Source organism: Pleurotus ostreatus (genome assembly GCF_014466165.1).
Source record: "Pleurotus ostreatus strain PC9 chromosome Unknown scaffold_2, whole genome shotgun sequence".
Lineage (NCBI taxonomy): Eukaryota > Fungi > Basidiomycota > Agaricomycetes > Agaricales > Pleurotaceae > Pleurotus > Pleurotus ostreatus.
In genome coordinates this window covers 1,773,198-1,795,027 of record NW_023503157.1, presented here as the reverse complement: position 1 = coordinate 1,795,027, position 21,830 = coordinate 1,773,198, and the positions used below count along the sequence as shown (strand labels likewise).

Here is a 21,830-nt window from a genome sequence, read left to right as displayed (position 1 = left end):
GCAGAGCTTGGCAGTCTGACATATCCTCTCAGCTTCAGACCAGGAACCCCAGCTAGGCTTTCAGAATTCAAACTCATGCTAGGCTGGCACGCAGCCATTTACAAAGCAGGCCTACCATTGTTCACAAAGACTACGGTGCCGGAATACGACTTCTAAAGGGACCGTCAGTTTCTAGTAGAAAACAGAATGCGCAGGGCTGCAGACCTCTAATCGAGCATATGGCCATGTCTATATCGGGTAATCAACGCATCGCAATAAATTTCTCTTCAATCTATTACATCCATGTCGCTTCGAATCCTCCTTTTGGGCAGCGGAGGAAGGGAACATGCTCTGGCGTGGAAGCTGTCCCAATCACCATATGTCGAAAACATATTCGTCTGTCCAGGAAATGGGGGGACAGCAAATCTCTCGAAAACGATGAATCTTGACCATATCTCTGCCGGTGATTTTGCCGCACTGGTAGAGTTCTCGGTGAAGCATCAGGTGCGGCTGCAGTTTATTCTTGGACAACTTTGAACTCACCAAGACCAGATTGCCCTCGTTGTGCCAGGGCCGGAACAGCCCCTAGTCGATGGTGTTGAAACGCACTTCAGGAAAGGTATACTAGATGTGCATCATCTCTGCAATTCTTGAATCGCAACTGTGTAGTGGGTATCCCGGTATTTGGTCCGAGCTGTTTGGCGGCTCGGATGGAGGGGTCCAAGGCTTTCTCAAAAGACTTCATGGAGCGACACTCCATCCCCACCGCCAACTTCGAAGTCTTTGCCTCTCATCAAATAGAGCAAGCTATCGCATATGTCAAGTCATGCAACCACAAGGTCGTCCTAAAAGCCAGCGGTCTAGCTGGAGGCAAGGGTGTCCTTCTCCCGAATTCGGTCGAGGAAGCCATAGCTGGACTGCGGGGAATTATGGTCGATAGTGCTTTTGGATCTGCAGGTTTTTCTATCTTTCTCATCCGAGCATCTCGTCATTCTGACATACGATCAACTCAGGGGACCTCGTTGTCGTAGAAGAGCGCCTAGAAGGACCCGAACTCTCCGTATTAGCCATTACCGATGGGTACACGATAGTGCCGCTTCCTACAGCTCAGGACCACAAACGTATCGGCGAAGGTGACACCGGGCTTAATACCGGTGGAATGGGCGCCTACTCCCCTGCGCCCGTCGCCACACCTGCAGTCATGGAGGAGATTATGAGCAAGGCCCTAAAACCTACCATTGATGGCATGCGGAAAGAAGGTCAGGGAAACAGTGAAGATCGGGACGCGATGACCTGATGTCGTATTATAGGCTTCCCATTCGTGGGTGTGCTGTTCACCGGATTCATGCTCACTGCGTCAGGCCCGAAGGTGCTTGAGTACAATGTCAGATTCGGTGACCCGGAGACGGAGGCGATCCTGCTCCTACTAAGCGAGGATGTCGACCTGTCTTCTGTCTTTATGGCGAGTACAGCCCTGTCTAGCAATGCGCATGTATTCATGAATGATCCTTAGGCATGCGTTGAACATCGCCTTGACTCGGTGACACTCACATTCAAGCCTGGATTCGCTGTTTCGGTGATCCTTGCTTCTCAAGGTTACCCAGGGAGTTATGAAAAGGGCAAGACGATCGAAATTGCGCCCATACAATCACCAGGTACGTCGCACAATCATGTTTCACTTGCACCATTGTCTTACATTGTTCAGACGTTGTGGTCTTCCACGCTGGAACTTCAATAGCTGGAGATAAACTTGTCACCTCTGGTGGCCGCGTTATTGCTGTCTCGGCATATAGCCCAACCTTGCAGGGTGCTCTCGACGCAGCGTATGCTGGTGTTGAGGCAGTTTCATTCGAAGGGAAAACATATCGGCGGGATATCGCACATAGGTAGGCTCCTGACGTTACCCTACTTCATTACTCGACTGCTCATTCTGTGGCTGTTCATTCAGCGCTCTAAGTGCGGCCAGTGGAAGCAAGCCACCCACAGCCTTGACCTATGCTGCTGCCGGCGTATCAGTCGACGCTGGCAACTCGTTAGTTGAGCAGATTAAGCCCTTCGTCCGGTCCACCCGGCGTCCAGGCGCTGACGCTGAGCTTGGTGGGTTCGGGGGAGTCTTTGATCTCAAGGCTACTGGATTCCGAGACCCGGTCCTCGTAAGCGGCACAGACGGGGTTGGGACGAAGCTGCGCGTAGCACTGGAGGCTGACTTCCATGATTCCGTTGGTAGGGCAATATATTTCCTCGACTGCGCTTTCCTGCTAAAGGTCAAATTCATTCACAGGGATTGACCTCGTGGCAATGTCGGTAAACGACCTATTGGTTCAAGGAGCCGAACCGCTCTACTTCCTCGACTATTACGCCTGCTCGAAGTTGCGTGTTGACGTCGCAGCTAGGGTGATACAAGGTATTGCCAATGGCTGTTTGCAGGCTGGGTGTGCTCTGATCGGTGGTGAGACGGCTGAGATGCCTGGAATGTATGCTGGAGGTGGGTAGCTGCACTCAAACACCTACTTGCTTCGCTTACCTTTCCCCAAGATGATTACGACTTAGCTGGGTTCGCTGTGGGTGCCGTGGAACGGGATGAGATCCTTCCCCGTCCCGATGTCGCGCCTGGCGACGTCGTCCTTGGTATCTCCTCGTCGGGCGTACACTCGAACGGCTTCTCCCTTGTCCGGAAGATCGTGGGTCTGTCAGGGGTTACGTATTCATCACCGTGTCCTTGGGACAGCACTACAACTCTGGGACGTGCCCTGTTGGAACCCACTCGCATATATATCAAACAGGTGCTTCCTGCTGTCCGCTCTCGACTCATCAAGGGCATGTCGCATATCACCGGAGGCGGCTTCATTGAAAACATCCCAAGGGTGTTACCGAAAGGCCTGGGCTGCTATATTGATGCATCGACATGGGAGCTCCCACCTGTATTTCGTTTCTTGATGAAACACGGTGCCGTGGAACCGTTGGAGATGGCGAGGACGTTCAACAACGGTCTGGGGCTGATCGTTATCGTCGGCCCGAACGATGTGGACGCAGCTATCAGGATATTGCAGGAGAACGGCGATGCGCAGGTTTACCGAGTCGGCGAGGTCAACTCGACACCCGGTGTCGAGATGAGGAATGTCAGTACTTGGTCGAATTGAATAATGTACCATCGTGATTACGGGTCAATCAGTAGGTAGTGATATTGTAATGAGTTTTGTATACAAGATACACCAAATCAATGCAGACAACCTGCGCGAGACATAGCGATATATATAGATAATGTGTTTGTTGTGTGGATGTGGAGAGGCGATGGTAGATATGAGACAACAGGGAGGAGAAACGGAGGACATAGCCAGTGGTAATCGACAAGATCCCAAGGTGCAATAAAGACAGGAAGCGAAAGTGTCAAGCGGTTCTACCGAGCAGTGAAAAGAGATGAAACGGAGAGAATGCAAGAGGACGAGAGAGCGATAGATATCAATATGCTATACTTAACGTACGTGGTGATGGTGGAGGGCGAAATGGGCATGAGGAGTCGATCGTAATAGCATGAGCGGAGGCAAGAAGAGAAAGACATCGACAAGAGTCTAATGAGACGGCCAGCTGAGGAAGAAAAAGTAGCCAGGAAAGCAAGATAGGGCTAATAACGTGTAGGGACAGTCCCAATCATCAGATGGAGTGGAGATGTGCGGCAGGCAACTGTACATAGAACGACATTAATACTTTTTGGTTTAAGCCGAGACGGAGATCTCTTTTGAAGAGACGTCGCTAGCAGCGTTGGCGACTGCAGCGAAGGAGATAGGTAGCTTGGTGGACACAGGAGAGGGATCATGATTAGCTGCGCCGTTTACGCCATTAACGCCGTTCGTCCCATTGATGTGGATTTCGGTGGACTCCTATGTTGGAGTGTTATTCAGAAATTTCCTTCCAAGATAATGGATTAATTATTAACCTGGATCTTGGCAGCCTTGGCCGAGTCCGGGGACGTGCCGCGAGTACTTGATTCCCTTGTGCTGTTCTGACGTACAGGCGCTGGTGCCTGAAGTACTTGCGCGGCGGTCGGCCCATTGAAGCCATTGATGTGTAATGTGCCGTTCGCGCCAGGACTACGAGACGGCGGCGTTACTGAGCCAGCAAGGACGGGAAATTCATCGGCGTTTGGGACACGCTGTAGCTGCCTCGGTCCCTTTTTTGTGTTAGCAATGGATTGATTGGTCTTCAGACCTTGAAAACGTGGTCGACCACTATCGGCAGAGATAGATCGTTCGATTCCATTGGGACCGCGGGGTTGTGCACCATCCTGAATCAAGTCGTAAGATTTTTTATCAGGCGTAAGGAAGCAGACGCTTACATCACGAACGGACATTGCTCCGAACTTTTGTTCCAAGCTGGGCCCACTGATATGACCTCTTGGACCACGGTGACCACCGCGTCCAGCGTTTTGTGCTGGTAAATGTTGGTTTTGAGGCTCAAGAATGTGTGGGAAGCGACAGTCGTCCCTAATAACTAAGAGTGAGTCGCGAACAAAACAACGGTTAGACAGGGATTTACCCATTCTTGCACCGACCAGCCGGGAAGAAGAAACAAGGCGGCTTGCGGCTGGCGAAGGAACTGCGTCTGCCATTCCCTCTCCTTGGATTTCCTGAACCGTCGCGGTACGGTTGCATGTAAGGTTCGGGTGCAGCAGGCTTGGCGGCTCCATTAACGTCCGGTCCCGGTACTGGCACAATGCTTGGGAGAGGAGGATACTGACTCGCGCCTTCTGGGTGTACGGGGAATGGCTGAGCGGACGGTGGTCCATTGTATATCACTGGAGGGGATTGAAGGCCCTGAGGAGCATGAACGGGAGGTGGAGGAATGGCCATGGGAACCGGTGCTGTGTTCGTGTGGTATGCGGCAGGAGGCATAGGTCCATAGGGAAGAGGTGGAGGTGCTCCTTGCGGGCTAAAGTGCGTTTGCGCGGGGGAGAGGACTTCGGAGCCTGATCTTGCATGCATCATTGGGTGCATGGGCGCAGCGGAAGGCGACATGGGTGCCATCTGGGGTACACCATTGGGAGACTGAGGTCCGTAATAATTAAGTGGGTAGGGAGCCGGGGCCATCGGATCGTATGGTGCAGGATATTGTGCTGGAGGCGGCATTGGTCCTTGAAAGTACTGTCCTTGTGGATGCAAAAACATGCAGGAGGCACCATAGCGGCAAGCGGGGAAGTATCTACAAGGGATAAATCGTGCAATGTCGGCAGGGGGCAAGTTGCGCACATCCCCGTTTGCGCCCTCATGCCCTGGCGCTGGAGGTTGATAATATACCGCACCCTCGGGAAGAGGAGGGGGCACTGAGTTGAGGGTCGGGAAATACGTGTACACTTCCGTCGGCGGGTAGTAATTTTGGGAGTCCGTACCGTTGGGGAGCGTCTGTCCGTTTTGTTGAGGGTAATTAGCAGCGGCCATGTCTCTCGCTTCGGCAGCACTGCGGAGTAGGTCGAGTATAGCTTCGTCGGTTGTATAGTGCTCTGGGGGGCCTTGACTGGATCTATTTCTTGGATCGGCGCCTGCAATGGGTGTCCTCGTCAAGAAATCTGGTGAGAGTGAAAGGTTAATAAGAGAAAGTTACCCTTGTCCAACAGTAGCTTCACGATTTCGACATGGCCATTTTTCACTGCTTCGATCAAGGGCGTGGACCCGGTATGGTCTTTACAACGGGCCGATATGGTCGCAATTACGTGGAAGGGTGAGGTGAGGGGTGGTCAGAGAGGAAGTTGGGGCAGGTAAATGGCAAGCACCTTTGATCTCAATATCGATTTCGTTTGCCTCGAGCAGAAGGGATTTTACTTCGGGGAGGTTTCCTTCAGAGCAGGCCTTCCAGAGCGTCGAGACCATTATAATTTATGGGGGTACGAGGAGGAGACGGGGCGGGGACGGTGGGACAAGGGAGTGGAAGCTGACAGGATGGTGGTGGTTCGAGAACAAGCGTTGTGACTGAAGCTCCTGGCTTCACTTGGGTCCGGATGTACGCTTGATTTTCTGCACTCATTTTTTCCTTACTCAAGGCACGTGAGAGGGATCGATCTTGCTCGATTAGGCAATCCCGATCGTTTCTTATGGCCGTCGGCAACTCAAGCCGGTTGCCACAAGAACATCTCACCGCCTTTTCTGCGGGAAGGTGCTCCCTGAGAATCTCTTGCAACAACCGGCGTCCTTGGGAAATGGTCCCGCTCGCAAATCATAATTACGGTAACCCGAGGACACGATACTCTCTATGATCATTATTATGGTAGTCTACTCCGTGTATTCTAAACCGGTACCGACCAGTGGGTATGGGTATACCCAGACAGTACTTCGGGGCCCGGGGAAAGTCCATCTCATATCTCATATATCATAACTGATATATTACACCTCACTCAAGACCAACCTTCTTCACCAGTCGCCACTTGGGTCCGCCAGCTTTCGGGGGTAGTTCCAGCTCTCGCGACGGCGGCATCGCCATTAGGTCAGACACCGCAGTTCGGACATCTTTGCCTTCGTACAGGACGTTGTAAATCTGTTATCCAAGCTCACGTCAGATGCACACGTATACACTTCCAGCATCTGATCACTCACACTTGTGGCTATCGGTGCTTTAACATCCAGCTCTTCGATGATATTTTTAACTGCCTTCGCCGTTGAAACTCCTTCCGCCACGCTCCCAAGCGTGTCTATTATTGTCTCCAATGACTCCCCTTGCCCAAGCCGGTAGCCTACCGTGTAATTTCGACTTGTTGGTGAGCTGCACGTAAGGAAGAGGTCACCAACACCAGCTAAGCCCAAGAAGGTCAAGGGTTCCGCGCCAAACGCTGTTCCGATGCATGTCATTTCTGCCAGACCCCTTGTGATCATCACTGGTGAGTAAGACAAATCAGTCTTGCTGTGTCACGGAAATAAAAGAGTTGCTACGTGTTCACTCACTTGCTCGCGTGTTATTCTCATAGCCAAGGCCATCAGACATCCCCGCAGCAAGAGCGTACACGTTTTTCAAGGCACCAGCTAACTCGAGGCCTATGGGATCACCGCCGGTGTAACTAGAGATCGCATTATTAGTAGCAACCCACGCGACTTACGAGTGAGACACGTACCAGCGGAACCATGGTTGATGGAAGACCTGAGTTGCCTTCTCTGCTTCCGAGATTGTGAACGATGCGACAGAAACTGATGTCGGGCGTCGTCTGACAACTGGGTTGGGTGAGGAGCGCCCATCATAACGCAAATCAATCACGTACTCTCTTTCGCGAACGAAGGGCCAGACTAACAATGGAAAGAAGTGAGCAGCGAAACAGCAACGATAGACGCCGCTCACAATAAACGTAGCTGCTCGGGCAATATGTTCCCCGCAAGTGTCGGCGATGATTTCCAAAGTTAGAGCATTGGTTCCCATCTCTATGCCCTTGTTGACAAATATGAGCAGAGGAAGTTTGTTCTCATCAAGTCTGGGTCGAAGCAACTTCAAGTTCTCCCTAGGCACCATATATTAGTGGTCGCGGGGAGAGGCACCAATACTCATACGCACCTCAAGCCCTGTGTAGGGATGGCAAATAATAGAACGTCCATCTCACTGAGGAAGTCGGCGGTGGGAAGATCGGGGCCGATTGCTTTTATGTTTTCGGAGAACGCGTGCTCCTTGAGGAATTGAGGATTGCGGTGGAACTTGTTGAAGTGTTCGACGATGCTCGCGTCGCGCGACCACATGTACACATCGTGGTCAGAGTCCCCCAGATGGTCTGCCAGGCAGCTCCCAAAGTTTCCAGCACCGAAGATGACTACTCTGGATTTATCTGGGGAAAGGGTCATGGTAGATTTTGAAGAGAAGAATGTAGTGAGTGGCGGAGTGAACGGTAGAAGTTGTGGACGGTGAAATGTCGTTCGCAGGAGAAAAGGCCTTGAATTTACGGCAAGCTTTGAGAACACGGGTATCCTCAGCATGCGGGTGGCGCTTTTTCAGATGACCTGCATGGAGGACACGAGCTGATGCACTGGACAGGCTACAAGGAGCACTGCTAAGGCCAAAACCATTAGCGCCCTGCTGACATAAGCAGGAACCTAGAGTTTCCCCAACGCGGAGTCCAACTTTGGCAATTCCTTTCCAGCGACTCCCAACCTACGTGTATTCATCCTGGCTCTTACAGCGAACTGATTTCTCATAATCACACTCCTTAACCGAATCCAATAGACAATGCCCGTGCAGGACAGGACACACGAGCTCAGGGCCTGCGTCGATTCCATACGAAACAGGTCCGTGCCCCCACGCCACGGCGAAGCAAAGCAACGCCTTTTGAACCAGGCAAATGGGCGGACGGGCGGGAGCAAGAGCGATTTCGCGCGCATGGCCTCTGCGATAGGAAAGGATATCAGCAGCACGACGATAAAGCTAGGAAAGCTCGCGCAGCGTACGTCAACTTCATCAATAAGGCCTGTATTGTGCCTAACTGACTGCGGCACCAGTGGCGAAGCGGAAGACATTATTCGATGACCGGCCAGTGGAAATTAGTGTGCGTAGTGGACCAGATTCACGAATGGAGCAGCCAGCTGATCTCCTTCAACAGGAACTGACGTTCATAATCAAGCAAGACATTGCGAGCATAAACAAGCAAATTGCTTCTCTGCAGGCATACATCAAGCAACGGAAGGCACAATCTACATCCGTTGAAGGGAAGCAAATCGACGAGCATAACCATAATGTGGTGATGCTGTTGCAGAGCAAACTCGCAACGACGAGCATGAGCTTCAAAGATGTTTTAGAAGTACGGACGCAGGTATGTATGCCTCTGCTATTCTGTGTTGCGTCAACCCAAACGTTTCTTTGTCTCAGAACATGAAGGAGTCTAAAGACCGCACGGAGCAGTTCATGTATTCCGCCGCATCCGCTGCCAACCAAGCCCCAACCAGTGCGTATTCCCTCCCCACTAGCTCTCTTGGCAATTCTCATGGGAATCGCTTGTCTAGACTCTGTGTTGTTCCAGCAACACAATGACCCTATGGGCGACGGCAGCTCGTTTCGCCAGGACTCCAAAGGCAAAGGACGTGCTGTGTTGAATGGTGATGTCCTTGCCCTCGATCTCGGTTCAGCGGAAGAAGGAACAGGTGGGCAGCAGAACGGCGGAGCATTCATGCAGATGGAACTTGTAGAGCAGCAGGTGCGTAACCGGCATTTCTATGTTATCAACGTTATGCTGACATGGCGATAGGACTCCTACATCCAATCACGGTCAACAGCTATAGAGTCTATAGAATCGACTATCGCCGAGCTCGGGCAGATCTTTACACAATTAGCGAATATGGTTGCCGAACAACGGGAAACTGTTCAGCGTATAGATGCCGACACTATGGACATCGCTTCAAATGTCAGCGGAGCACAACGGGAGCTGTTGAAGTACTATGCCAGTATTTCGAGCAACCGGTGGTTGATGTTGAAGGTGTTCGGAGTGTTGATAGTCTTCGTGAGTACTCTTCTCGGCGTCACATGGCTGTTGCTGATCCTCCTTCAAAGTTCCTCGTCTTCATCCTTGTTTCCGGCTAATCGTGGCGCGCCTACTTTGGGCTGACCGGCATCAGTTTGACCACTGGACTTTTACTTATTACCTAGGATTATATGCAGTGTATGCTTTTCAACGCAATGGATACATGAGTAGTTACATGTGCTCGCCCATTATCTATAATAGATCACCATGCTATTTGACTATTGGAGCAATGTCATTAGAGGAGGGTATATGGTACTTTTGATCCACGGAGGGCTAGTGCATCAACCAACGGGTATGGCGTTGACACCGGTACCCATGCTCCTCGACTTCGTTTTCCGTTGCTTCGAGTGTTTCGCCCCTCCACGATGAACCTCATCCTCCACGGTATCGCCCACCGTCCAAGTATGCTTCGTCACAGGCTTCTGTTCCGTACCAGATGTAGAGGAGTATCTTTGTGGATTCAGATGGACGGTCGTCTCGACATTACCGCTTCCCTTGCTTCCCTTCTCTCCGTGTTTCTGCTACAAGTCACAGACAGTACATCAGCTACGAAGCGAAATGAATCACTGAAAATACCGAGAACGTACCCGTTGCTGAGAGAGCTCTTTGTTTCGTGTCCGCAACTTCGTCAGACGTTGCTCACTCTTCCCACCTCCGCCAGCTGTTAGCTCAACATTTATCCGCCGACCGTCTAAATCGGATTGATGCAGTTTGAGGGCCTGTTGCAGCCCGCTTTTCTGTGAGAATTCAAGGAAGGCACATCCTTTGGATTTATGTGAAGCGTTGGCGTTCTTCGATGGTTTGGGTGTCAACAGTCTCACTGACGGCGGAGGTTCTGTGAAGGGTATGTTTTAGCGACATGCTCCATGAACGAACACTAGAACGTCCTCACCACATGCTGCGAAGTGCTTTTGTATGGCCTCCAGAGATGTAGTGTATTTCAAGTTTCCTGATCGCTGCTATGAGCATGGCAAAGGCTAGATTCCGAGGACAGCATACCGACAAAAAGGATAAATCTCTGCTTTATAGATGATTTGTCCGTCTTCTCAGCCTCGGTGGCCTCAGACCCGCCCTCAGCCTCGCGAGCAGGCTTTTTGGCTCGCTTTCGAGGGACCTGACCTTCCACCGCCACCTCGCTCTCCTCCGTGCTACGTTTCCTCTTTTTCGGGCTCTGAGCCTCCACTTCGCCCTTGACCGTAGAATCATCCTTTGCTGCCTTTGCCTTGCGGACGCCCTCGCGAGGCCGAGCCGTGCTTTCATCCTTCCGCCGAACATCCGCAGCCTCCACTTCACCCAGCTCAATTGCAGCCTCATCCTGGTTCTCCTGGATAGGAATGTCATTAACCATTTCGCTGTCGATTCCATGTTTACTTTTCCCGTGCTTGCTGCGCTCTCGAAATGCGAGCGACTTCTTCTGCTTCTTGGTGAGCTTGGGAGCTGTAGTCATTGGAGAAGCAGGCCCGTAGGTAAGGAGTGTGTTGTAAGCGTGTTGTAAGCGAGGCCGCAGGAATACCGAAGATGCAGGCTCCTATGATCATCCAAAACCGAAACCCACGTGCTTATCTGCTACTTTACTTCCTGGTTATCGTTTCAAGGCAATGGAGAATATTAGAAGTGTTTCAGATCAAATTATCACGGTGGTATATCAAAGATGTACAGAGAATTGTAACATTCAAGCGTCGTCGCCGAAGGAAAGAAGTGTCTTTTTCTGTTTCTTTTTCTTCTTGCCCCCGCTTTCTTTCGTTGTGTCACTGCTCGACCCTGCCTGGCTCCCACCTTTCCTCTTCAAAGACGTCGACAAGTCCTTGATCGAACTTCCTTGCTTCTTCGTTGAGAACGACAGACTTTGGGTGGTGGTCTTCGGCTTTGCAGACGGTGTAGACGAAGAGGATTCCTCGTTTGAGTCGGTAGGAATGTTAGGGATGTCTTCTTTCAACGGGGGTAGTCCCTTCTCTGAGAAGGCATTTAGTACCACCAGGCGATCCTGGCACTACTCGTCGAAGGGGTAGATATTTACCCTTCCGCCGAATATTCTCTGCTTCACGTTCAGTTAAATGCTTCCCTTCCTTCAATACAACCACCGTAGGCTTCTCGTCGTCCCCGTCTTCGTCTGCACTCCCTAAGTCATTGTCAGGTCGTTCCGGAATAGGTGGTCTTTCGCGGGGACGGCGGGGAATTGGTGGGCGTCCTGAGCCATCATCAGGCTCGAACTCTGGCTCTGATTCCTCGTCAGATTCGTTATATTTTCCCGAGTACTTGTTCTGGAGTTTCCTCAGGAAAGTGGGAGTGTTCTGCGAGTAAGCAAGTCGCGAGGAGAGCTGATGGCGGTTTGGTTCCTTCGGGGCCATGTTTGAGGTAAGCGCCGGTTGGTGAATCATTCGTCCCTAACATGCGTAAACAACGAAGCTAGGCGCCAAACGAGTGCATTGTCATTTGTCTCTCGACCACCGACTCCAACACAACACTTACCGTCCAGTTCCCCTCACACATCAGTCAAAATGGGTGGCGGCGATTTGAACATGAAGAAGTCCTGGCATCCGCTGCTCCTGAAGAATCAGGAGCAGGTGTGGCTTAAGGAAAAGCAAGCGGTGCGCAATGCAGTTATCATTGCTGAGTGCCATTGTCTTACTCATGATGTTTGTAGCTTGAGGAGAAGAAGAAGCTGGATCAGCTTCGTAAGGAGAAGGAGGAAGAGCGACAACTCCAGGAACTTCAACGGCTGCAGGAGGAGCAAACTGGTAAAAAGCGGACGGAGCGGCTGGATTGGATGTATACAACGCCTGCGACTGGGAGTACACAGAATCCTAACGACCTAGAGGACTATCTGCTGGGAAAGAAACGAGTCGACAAGATGTTGACTGCTGATGATAATGCCAAGGTGCGTCCACTAAATTCTACCAATTACGAGCTCTACTGACACGGGCATTTAGATTGGTGCTTCACATAAGAACTTCATTGCCAGCCAGAATGCCAACAACATTCGAGACATTGCGGCTAAAGTCCGAGAAGATCCACTGCTTGCTATCAAGCGACAAGAGCAAGAATCGTACAAGGCTCTCATGTCCAACCCCCTTCGCCTCCGTGCGATGCAGGAGCGAAACGGTATCAAACCGAAGAAGGACAAGAAGAGGAGCAAGGAAGAGAGACGGAAAGAGAAGGAAGAACGTAGGCGGTTAAGGCATGAACGACACCGATCTTCGAGGTCCGCGAGCCCCCGACGACGTTCATCGTCCCGCGATTCGTACTCCCGTTCACGTCGCTCTCCTTCACCTCGACATTCCAGCTCACGGTACGCAGAGCGAAGTCCTCGACGTGGACGCTCTCGCAGCCGCTCACCGTATCGCAGAGACCGTAGCCCTGGACCTCCAAAGCGGGATTTCCAACCCTATCCTAGGTCCGACGAATCCGACGATATTGAACTCGATCGTCATCGAAATAGAAGTCCTAGACAACGTCGTCAAAGCAGTCCTGGATATGCCAAACGCCCGCGCAGCCCTAGTCCCATTGCTCGCAGGCGTAGCCGTAGTCCTTATGGAAAGCGAGCCCGTATGAGCCCTCCTTCCCGACCACCACCCGCGAACAATGCCGAACCAGACCGTGCCGCCCGATTAGCTGCTATGTCTTCGAACGCACAATCAATGAGTGTGGACCGACAGAAGCGACTTACCGAGCTCTTGGAGAAGGAAAAGGCTGAATTGGAGGCTGAGAATGCAGCCCGCGCGAGATCGAAGGGTATGGGCAATTTCCTTGCCCATGAGCAGAAGAAAGTATTTGGTGGTTCAGGCGATCTGGGTGATAGGATACGCAGGGGACGAGCTGGCCTTGTTGCTGAGGCTGACTAGCCTGATGTTGCAATGATATGTACTCTTCCAGAGTCTTTCTTCGCTCTGCCTTATACGTTTCTGTATTTCACGTATGTATGATTAATTGGCTCTATCGCCGACTCGGAAAGGCTGTTATGAAACTGATTATATTGCAACAAGCACTTGCACGTCGTGCGAAGGTTTTACTGTTCAAGCACACAAGATAGTTGAGTAAACGTAGCATCGAAGCGAGCAGCATAAGGCAGATCGGGAACGTCGGAATCATCGGTAGGGAAGGTCAGTCGCAAGCAGCAAATCCGGTCGAGTCTAGGAGTCCAGTCACCGAGGAGGGGAGGGAACAGCAGGATTAGACGTCGGCCCAGCCGCCTTCGTCGAGTTTGTACGATGCTTCACTTTCAGGACGGTCGGGGCTATCCACTAGTTTTGCGACACGCTCCTCGGCGCGGCCTAGAAGCCGTTCAGACCGAGCACAACGTTGAAAGACAGCTCGCAGCCTGACCTTTTCGAAGGAAGAGTCTGGTGGAGGAAGCATGTGAGAGTATGTGCCCGCCGATAGGTTTCAGGGCGCCTCCGGCGACAAATGTCATCGTCGCTCCGGGATCAGCTAGAATGGAAGGACATGGTTGGGTATTAATCTTGTTGGGCAATGGAAGATGAGATCTGAAAAGCACATTGAACCTGGTTCGTCAGAAGAACTGCGATCTAGATGTGACCTTTTCAGTATTTACACCAGCTGAAACGTGAAGCTACTGACGTTGTATTCTTCCGAGAGTTTCGTTAATCTGGAGAGCATCTATACCTAGTTAGTGACGAGATCTTAGCGATCGAATGTTGGTGTAGAACCTGTGCGAGCTTTGGGTAGAGAATAAAATCAGCAGGGAAAAAGAATTGCTGTGAAACAACGTTACTTTCTGTTGACGTTCACTTAACTCCCCTCGACCCGAATAATCTACACGGAACAGCGCCATAATGCTGTCCACAATCTAATAAGACATGAGTATGAACTGGCGTAGACGTGAAGCTGCTCCAACCAAGAGTCGGAAGTCCTTGTCCTCGGCGAAACGCATGGAGCATTCGTTGATTAATTCCATCTGCAAGAACCCTTCAAGTTAGCAAAGAGGCTCAGGCGAACTATGATGCTAGATGACTTGGTGTTCGCTATTGAATGCCCGAGCTGATGGAAAAGGATTAGCAGCAGCCTTGTGATGCCTTGTGATGATGTCAATGGTCTCACCGTAGAGGATGTTCTCCAGAGCCAAGCTCCCATCAACCCCGAAGCGTTCTGCAATTGACCTTATTCGATCAGGCCGAAACGTGCCTACAAGGTAGAATTTTTTTGAAGTTCGACTTCGTTCAGGCTAAATATTTGACGAACCCTCTGTGTCAATATATGCAACCTAAGGTGAAATTAGTTCGAGCCAAAGCGTATCAGAGGGGGGAAGAACCGAACCTTTCCAGAGGCTCCACCGAGATCTGGTGGTAATTGAGCTACAACACTCATTGTATGCGCGAGCTGGGTCTTCCCCGTTCGAAACTCGCCATATACTGCAGGATTATGATCATCAAATACGTTGCCAAGAGAGCCGGACGTACCTTCAGATACTGATTGCGACATGATTCCACCTAGCGCAAATGTCGTGAAGGCGTAGGGAGATCACCCAGAAGATCGAATTTACCACCAAGAATCACGTCAACGTTCTTACTCCCCGTGCTAATGGTGTTGACTCTTTTACGCTTCTCTTGTATCTCTATGCCAGTGGCAAAGGAAGAACCCTATCATTTGTTTAGCTTGAGGCAGACAACATGATCGCCCAGACCTCACGAGGATTTTATGTGCAGCTTCCTGTGATCAATTCAACTAGTGGGCTCAGTAGTAGCTAAGATATGCGCACCTTGATCTTCTCCACTTTGGCTTCGGACATACCCTGCACACCAACCATCAGACGCGTCTAGGACTCGGAGTTACGAACGTTTAACCTTGATTTTGAGTAGTTGACGACGCGTTGTCATGTTCACGCCGGACACGGTGTGTATCGCGGCTGACTGTCACAGTTGTGAGCATGCTGTGAAGATCTATCCTTTACCTGGAGTGAACTCGCCTTCAACTTCACGATATCTTGGACGTTGATACCCTGGCAGCCACATGACTTCAATATATGCGCTCAAGTAAGATACTATCACCCCCACATGTTGCTGCAGCTCATCAACAGTATCGAAATTGGGTACCTGCATACGATGAGCTGTACCCTAAGATGTATGCGATGCCAAGTACCTCATCCTCGTCCGGTTGTGGACTCTGCACCCTTGATTCAGAGACAGAGGCATGAGATGGTGCGCGTCTGGGAGGCATACTGAGCTCAGGCTATGGACAGACGGGCGTGGACGGTGGTGGTGCAGGTGAAAGGGTCCAGAAGGATCGAGTTACTTCCCCGCAAGTTGGACCAAGCTGCACATGACTTTGGCGTGATCGCGAGGATCCCCTGATAGCCCCTAACAAGACTTCGCCTCGCTCCGAGGAGCCTTTGCAGATAGGCTATACAATCTTCAGAACAACTTCAAATATATAGCAAACTAGTAGCCAGCAGAGTCCAAACACAACACAACAGTCCATGGGGAAACAAGATGAAGACAAAGAATCCATAAGTACAACACGGTATACTTCAAGGAGCGTTGAACACGAGGTGACGACCATCGGAGGAGCGCGACTTCAAGTTTCCCTGGAAGGCCCACTAGAATTGCAATGTTAGAGTACTCGTAACATCGAAGCAGCAGCAGAAGATAAACTAACGTTGATGAAGCCGCCATCACCGTGTCTGGTGAATTCTCCCGACTTGAAATTGTAGATTTCGTATCTTGTAAGAGGTGAATTTTCAGCTGAGATTTATCCACGTCCAGCGGTTAGCCCATACCCAATAGTGCCTCCGATCTGGATATCAAGTTCGTGATGCTTGTGGCCCCAATCGACTCCCCTTGTTCCATCAAACTTGGTCGTATGCTTGACATGCACGATGATCCAATTGAATTGGGGGAACCTGGCCCTCATCTCGGACACTACTTCCTTGGTGAAAGCCTCGCGTTTCTGAAAATGCGGCCCTTCAGCGAGTGGGTTGCTAAAGTGTTCAAGACTAGTGTTACCTGATTATCTAGTTGAACGCCCCCCACTAAGCCCTGGATAACGCTAGTGACCAACGTTTCCATAGCCGCGTCTGCACCTAGGGACCTCCGCTCCGCGAGCGACATTTCCTGGGGCAGGGCGAGGGCATTGGGACTCGCAACAGGGGATGCTGAAGTGGTGTGGAAAAGGACGGAAAACAGAACAACGAACAACGAAGGAAGCAGTAACTTCATGACGGAACCGAGAGGGGAAAGAAACAGGTACTAGTAGGATGTTCGACTGCAAGGGAAAGGTATGAGCTTTATAGCAATCATGCCTGCTAACACATGGTCATTTCAATTCATACTCGACCCATCCCACAGAGCTTTGCAGGACAGTATTTCGTTGGGCGCATCGCCAAGTGGCGTTACAGAGGGGATTTCGGATTGTCGAAACGCGATGTCAAGTTCTTGGGTCTGTTACAAGCGCCCATCGATTGGCGATATATATCTTGCCAAGACTCGTGTTGGCGACGAGGCCAGGATGACCGTCGTTGGACCGGCGTTTGGATAGCTTCAACAAAGACGACAACCCTGAGTTCCCTTGTAAGTAGCTGTGGGCGGTGACACTGCATCCTGAGCAGAAACTTCGAACCAGTCCTCCGGGAATGCCATGGTTGTTATTGTTAGCGTTTCGACGCTGGTTGAAGTTCAATGATATCTTTCTGCTAAGAAGGAAGAGCAGATGGTAAATCCAAGTTCATGTGACTGGCAAATACTGATAGAACTATTTCAAACTCTGAACAGGCGTCGGCGCTGGGCCTCGGTCTTCCTCTCCCCGACGACGCTGCTTCTTGTCTCGACTTACGGGAGCGTGGCCTCAACACCAGCAACGTTCGTTCCCAAAATAATGTAGAAATTGGACGATTAGTCCATATGGCTTGCGTTCCGCATGGTGCCCAGCCAGCAGCCAATTAAACGGAGGGATATGCTCCCTAGCGCATTTCAACCTTCGTTGGATGTGGCCGACACCGTGGGGGATTGATTGTACCTTGCCATGTGGAGGAGGAGAAGCGACAGTTTAAAAGCCTCGTTATGAGAGCTCCCGAAAGCTTCTGGTAGGAGCGCCGTTGAACTCCCCTCAATCAACATGGTCGTCCGTCTTTCTCTGGCTGTTACCCTTGCGGCGCTTTCTGTGACTGCGGTCCAGACGAAGTCCCACAGAGACATTCCCGACACCTTCTCGAGCATAGCCTCCTGCGTCGATGAACCTTCAACCTTCTCCTGTGAGAACACAGCGCCGATCAATAACACATGCTGTTCACCGACGCCAGGAGGATTGGTCTTGCAAACGCAGTTCTGGAGTACGTGGACCGGCTTAGAGCGAACAGGACAGTTGCTCCCCGAGAAAAGCTGGACAATCCATGGCTTGTGGCCGGATAACTGTGACGGGTGCGTGTATATATTTTGATGTTATGTCTCGAGGCTAGATTCAGACACATAAGATCATTCGAGCAGTATTGCGATCTATCAAGACAATTTGATCCAACTCCTTCTCCTGCCATTTTGCCAGATGGAACAGTTGTGCCCGCATGGAAAGGTCCAGGGATCGACACTTTCGTTTCCCAGTTCGGACGGCAAGATCTACTTGATTTCAGTGAGACACCCGTTTTCGTCTCGTTGGATCTCAAGTCTAACTCTCTTCGTAGTGCAGAAATACTGGATCAACCAAGGTGCGCCTAACGTCGACTTCTGGGGTCACGAGGTGAGTGGGAGCTGATCCACGCTGAACATCTCGTAACGAGCTGCGCAATAGTTTTCCAAGCACGCAACCTGCACTTCTACTTTTGATGTGGCTTGCTACCAATCATACAAAAAGCATCAAGATGTTGTAAACTTCTTTGATGCCGTTGTGCGGGCCTTCCACAGATACCCTACTTTTAGCATGCTTGCCTCGTAAGTCTGCCAGTCCCCCCCTTTTCGCCTTGGAATTACTTATTTCAAACACTGGATACTCTAGCGCTGGAATTGTACCCTCGAATCAAACCGCTTACAGCCTCGACAGTATCCAGAAGGCTCTAGTGTCACAGACCGGCGCCATACCCTTCCTTGGATGTCAGGCTAACGGCACTGTTCTGACGGAGGTTTGGTACTTCAGTCACGTTCTCGGAACGGTATGTGAGATATTACCCCTCAGTACTCGAAATCTCAATATTGCCTAGGAACAATTTGGAACGTACAAGAACGTTAATTCAACGACTAATTCTACCTGTTCTAAGACTGCCGGAATCTGGTACTACGAGCGAACTAAGTCATCTGAACGTGAGGTCCGAGCGTAAATACCAAGCGTATGCATATGTATATATTGTACTCCTGGTGGAAGATACTGTTGTTTTTTTGTTATTTTTGCTGCGTTGACTGGCACGCGAGTCCTAATTAAGTGCACACGTGACTGACGCGAACGCGGTTGAACATTCACACAAATAAAGACAAATAATATACAGGGGCCCTCAAACTCAAATTCTGTCGCGTTGTTGCTTCTCACCACCAACGACGGCCTCTGACCATGACAATAACACTCGACCTCCACAGCTCGGGGGAGCACCCACATACCAGGCGCGCCATTAGCGACCTCTCGCTGGCCGTCGCGAAGGGCAAAAAGATTGTGGTGGTTACTGGAGCGGGTATATCGTGTTCATGCGGGATTCCGGTATGTGTGGCGCATCTTATGCTGGAGGAGTGGTTGCTCAACCATGTCGCACCTTGAATATAGGATTTCCGGTCATCTGATGGACTGTATGCGCTTGTCAAACAAAAATATCCCGATATTGTATTGAAAGGCCGTGACTTATTCGACGCCTCACTCTTCCGCGACCAACGATCAACAGCCGTATTTTATACGTTTATTTCGCAGCTTAAGCGCTCCATAGATGGGGTAGCTCCATCACGCACGCATCGATTTCTTAAGACTCTCGATTCGAAGAAGAAACTACTGCGTTCATATACCCAGAATATCGATGGGCTCGAGGAAAAAGCCGGGTTGCTGAGTAGCTCAAGCCACGAGGCGAAGTCATCTGGCAAAGGGAAAGCTAAAATAAAGACTAAGGATGTCCGCAATGTCCAGCTGCACGGTGACATTCATCGAGTTCGATGTGTCTCCTGTTCAGCCGAATATGCTTGTGCAGAAGAGCATCTGGACGTGTTTGACAATGGCACGCCACCGGAATGCCCCGAGTGTGCCACACGGTGTAAGTCATCTCATCCAACAATGATATTCGCGTCAGTGGTTAATCAGGACTTCTAGGTGAAGCCCGAAAGGCTCGTTCTGCCCGTGCTACGAGGGTTGGATCGCTCAGGCCTGCCATCGTTCTTTACGACGAACCTCATCCGCTCGGTGATGACATCGGCATGATTCAAGCTGCAGATGTATCTCGAAGACCTGACATATTGATCATTATGGGAACTTCTCTGAAGGTTCATGGGCTCAAGAAACTTGTCAAGGACTTCGCAAAGGCCGTTCATTCTAATGAGCCTTCGACGAGCGCCACGGGGGCGAAGAAGATGGCGGGGAAAGTTATCTTCGTCAACAAGACCGCGCCTGGATCGGAATGGGCCGACATTATTGACTACCATGTCGCCGGGGAGACAGATGCATGGTGTGAGCGAGTGGAGGCAGATTGGAGGAAGTCGAGGCCGCAGGATTGGGAGGTCCAGCAAACATTAGACGGAGATGTCAATAAGAGCGGAGGTTTCAAGGTCGCAAAGGAGTTGGCAACTGTCAAGAAGGGCAAAGGTAAAGCAAAGTCGACGTTGGTAAATAGAACATATGCTAATCAGCTTCCCAACCTCCTAGATTCCAAGAAGAAACCGAAGGTTAAGGAGAATATCGCTCCTTTGGCGTCGACAAATATGGTCCTTAGCACACCGGACGTCGTCGCTTCCAAAACGAACGCCCCTCCTTTGTCACCCAGCAAACGTCGGGGTGGAGCATCACACTATGGTGATGGGGAATCTAGTCCATCGAAACGAAGGATATCGGACAAAGCCCAACACGCCTTACCCTCTGAGGAGAGAGGTCTGTTGTTCGGAGACCATACAAACGTCGACGCAGCCGATACGCTTGACCTGAGCATGGAGTTTGTTGGAGCAGAGGATGGGGACATCTCGATGATGAGCCTGAAGGAAGAGCCCACTCGTCTGACAAGACAGAAGTCGCTGACATCGAAACCCATGAAGACAATTCCCACCGTCAAGGCGGTCACGACCAGACGGCGAGGACGAACACTGGTCTAAGATATTTGCTTCATCTCCTCAGGATTCCCAACTGTACAATTATTTGTATCATTATTGTCTATATACAAGCTACTAGCACTGCAGTCGAGCATATGTTTCGTGCCAAAATGGATGAATACACGAAGGAATGTCGACTTGCAATACGAACGAAATAATTTAGATACAACAAACGAGAACAAAATCAATCAGTGATAAGCTCGGATACGCTCCAGTCCTCGAAACTGCCGTCTGGAAGGTAACGACGTATGATGAGGGGGATTTTCCGTTGGGATAGTTCTTTTATGGCGATTTCGAGAGCGTCTGTTTCACCGTCCAGGGGAACAAGTACCGGGGCGTTCATGCTGAGGGGATAGTCAAAATCGCATTCAAGCTGAGGTAGTCGTCGGGGTAAAGAATAACGCACCTTATCTGCAGAGCCCTGGTGCCCAGTATTCGAGCACGCTCGTATTTTGTGAGGTATGGTGTCGTGATGCGCACTTTGTTGGGTTGCCGTTCTCCAGTCAGTCCGGCACCTCCTCCCCCTCCATTTGCTTCTTGCGGCCCGTCCCCGCCTGCCATCTCCTGGTCGTGTTCCCCACCATTGACACCATTGACTTGGGCCCCCTCTACGCCATTCGCGCCTTCACCTTCACGGCCTGGTTCGCCCTCACCAAGGTCGTTCGCGAGAAGATCATATTGCTCATCCTAGCAGCGTCGATCGAGACGAAGAGATCGACATTGATTGAATTCAGGTTACATCCATGTAAACGTCAAAGTACATACGATGGCATCTTCTTGGTACCTAAATGGACCTTATGTGAATATGAGGCTTGTCAAGGGATAGAAGGGAAAATGACGCACCCAGGGCCGTCGTAGTCGTAGTCGTCCCCTGCCCCGCCGCCTCCGTAGCCGTCGTCGGACATGACCTACTGTAATCCGAACAAATGGTTGACTTGAACGAGAGTCAAAGTAAAAGAGTCAGGCGTTGGCTGAGTGTTGGTCGGAATTTGAAAACATGGGCGCTTCTTCCACGATCCTTCTTCTCCGTCACAGCCATTCTGTTGGTATCACCCATTCTATGTGAATCGCCACTCTGGACGTTCTTTAGGAATTTTCCTCTCCTGACAAGTGAAGAAGAAGTTGATGAACTTGCTTTGCATCACAATCTCCGTGGTCCTGGACGAAGCTCT

General features: G+C 50.9%; 12 protein-coding genes across 12 annotated transcripts; 5 read left to right on the top strand and 7 right to left on the bottom strand.

Moving 5' to 3' along the window:
* Positions 1-282: 282 nt before the first annotated feature.
* Positions 283-3,119, top strand: PC9H_003428 (uncharacterized protein; the record flags this gene model as incomplete). The annotated part of the gene is made up of 10 exons (XM_036773021.1): positions 283-483; positions 532-598; positions 649-936; positions 993-1,238; positions 1,290-1,432; positions 1,493-1,634; positions 1,685-1,865; positions 1,928-2,202; positions 2,261-2,464; positions 2,515-3,119. The coding sequence occupies 10 exons, from the start codon at positions 283-285 to the stop codon at positions 3,117-3,119; spliced, it is 2,352 nt and encodes a 783-aa protein (XP_036634494.1).
* A 573-nt stretch (positions 3,120-3,692) lies between these two features.
* PC9H_003427 (uncharacterized protein) lies at positions 3,693-5,840 on the bottom strand (the record flags this gene model as incomplete). The annotated part of the gene is made up of 5 exons (XM_036773020.1): positions 3,693-3,857; positions 3,914-4,460; positions 4,513-5,512; positions 5,575-5,652; positions 5,744-5,840. 5 exons carry the CDS (start codon positions 5,838-5,840, stop codon positions 3,693-3,695), a joined length of 1,887 nt encoding a protein of 628 aa, XP_036634493.1.
* A 517-nt stretch (positions 5,841-6,357) lies between these two features.
* On the bottom strand, positions 6,358-7,784 carry PC9H_003426 (uncharacterized protein; the record flags this gene model as incomplete). Its single annotated transcript, XM_036773019.1, has 7 exons — positions 6,358-6,501; positions 6,561-6,838; positions 6,906-7,018; positions 7,073-7,169; positions 7,217-7,241; positions 7,294-7,446; positions 7,500-7,784. 7 exons carry the CDS (start codon positions 7,782-7,784, stop codon positions 6,358-6,360), a joined length of 1,095 nt encoding a protein of 364 aa, XP_036634492.1.
* A 382-nt stretch (positions 7,785-8,166) lies between these two features.
* On the top strand, positions 8,167-9,510 carry SED5 (cis-Golgi t-SNARE syntaxin; the record flags this gene model as incomplete). The annotated part of the gene is made up of 7 exons (XM_036773018.1): positions 8,167-8,380; positions 8,436-8,482; positions 8,537-8,746; positions 8,803-8,878; positions 8,937-9,127; positions 9,179-9,430; positions 9,481-9,510. The coding sequence occupies 7 exons, from the start codon at positions 8,167-8,169 to the stop codon at positions 9,508-9,510; spliced, it is 1,020 nt and encodes a 339-aa protein (XP_036634491.1).
* Positions 9,511-9,732: 222 nt separating this feature from the next.
* PC9H_003424 (uncharacterized protein) lies at positions 9,733-10,898 on the bottom strand (the record flags this gene model as incomplete). Its single annotated transcript, XM_036773017.1, has 4 exons — positions 9,733-9,972; positions 10,039-10,286; positions 10,344-10,400; positions 10,451-10,898. 4 exons carry the CDS (start codon positions 10,896-10,898, stop codon positions 9,733-9,735), a joined length of 993 nt encoding a protein of 330 aa, XP_036634490.1.
* Positions 10,899-11,123: 225 nt separating this feature from the next.
* On the bottom strand, positions 11,124-11,799 carry PC9H_003423 (uncharacterized protein; the record flags this gene model as incomplete). The annotated part of the gene is made up of 2 exons (XM_036773016.1): positions 11,124-11,404; positions 11,469-11,799. The coding sequence occupies 2 exons, from the start codon at positions 11,797-11,799 to the stop codon at positions 11,124-11,126; spliced, it is 612 nt and encodes a 203-aa protein (XP_036634489.1).
* Positions 11,800-11,949: 150 nt separating this feature from the next.
* Positions 11,950-13,293, top strand: CWC25 (RNA-splicing factor; the record flags this gene model as incomplete). Its single annotated transcript, XM_036773015.1, has 3 exons — positions 11,950-12,039; positions 12,096-12,329; positions 12,382-13,293. 3 exons carry the CDS (start codon positions 11,950-11,952, stop codon positions 13,291-13,293), a joined length of 1,236 nt encoding a protein of 411 aa, XP_036634488.1.
* A 1,390-nt stretch (positions 13,294-14,683) lies between these two features.
* On the bottom strand, positions 14,684-15,215 carry DMC1 (Meiotic recombination protein dmc1; the record flags this gene model as incomplete). Its single annotated transcript, XM_036773014.1, has 3 exons — positions 14,684-14,898; positions 14,952-15,048; positions 15,168-15,215. 3 exons carry the CDS (start codon positions 15,213-15,215, stop codon positions 14,684-14,686), a joined length of 360 nt encoding a protein of 119 aa, XP_036634487.1.
* Positions 15,216-15,935: 720 nt separating this feature from the next.
* PC9H_003420 (uncharacterized protein) lies at positions 15,936-16,623 on the bottom strand (the record flags this gene model as incomplete). The annotated part of the gene is made up of 4 exons (XM_036773013.1): positions 15,936-16,004; positions 16,064-16,127; positions 16,185-16,354; positions 16,411-16,623. 4 exons carry the CDS (start codon positions 16,621-16,623, stop codon positions 15,936-15,938), a joined length of 516 nt encoding a protein of 171 aa, XP_036634486.1.
* An 895-nt stretch (positions 16,624-17,518) lies between these two features.
* RNY1_4 (ribonuclease T2-like) lies at positions 17,519-18,707 on the top strand (the record flags this gene model as incomplete). The annotated part of the gene is made up of 6 exons (XM_036773012.1): positions 17,519-17,820; positions 17,874-18,025; positions 18,078-18,133; positions 18,185-18,324; positions 18,389-18,542; positions 18,591-18,707. 6 exons carry the CDS (start codon positions 17,519-17,521, stop codon positions 18,705-18,707), a joined length of 921 nt encoding a protein of 306 aa, XP_036634485.1.
* A 227-nt stretch (positions 18,708-18,934) lies between these two features.
* On the top strand, positions 18,935-20,661 carry PC9H_003418 (uncharacterized protein; the record flags this gene model as incomplete). The annotated part of the gene is made up of 3 exons (XM_036773011.1): positions 18,935-19,078; positions 19,142-19,616; positions 19,673-20,661. 3 exons carry the CDS (start codon positions 18,935-18,937, stop codon positions 20,659-20,661), a joined length of 1,608 nt encoding a protein of 535 aa, XP_036634484.1.
* A 181-nt stretch (positions 20,662-20,842) lies between these two features.
* On the bottom strand, positions 20,843-21,563 carry RPB6 (DNA-directed RNA polymerases I II and III subunit RPABC2; the record flags this gene model as incomplete). The annotated part of the gene is made up of 4 exons (XM_036773010.1): positions 20,843-21,002; positions 21,065-21,345; positions 21,424-21,442; positions 21,502-21,563. The coding sequence occupies 4 exons, from the start codon at positions 21,561-21,563 to the stop codon at positions 20,843-20,845; spliced, it is 522 nt and encodes a 173-aa protein (XP_036634483.1).
* Positions 21,564-21,830: the final 267 nt, after the last annotated feature.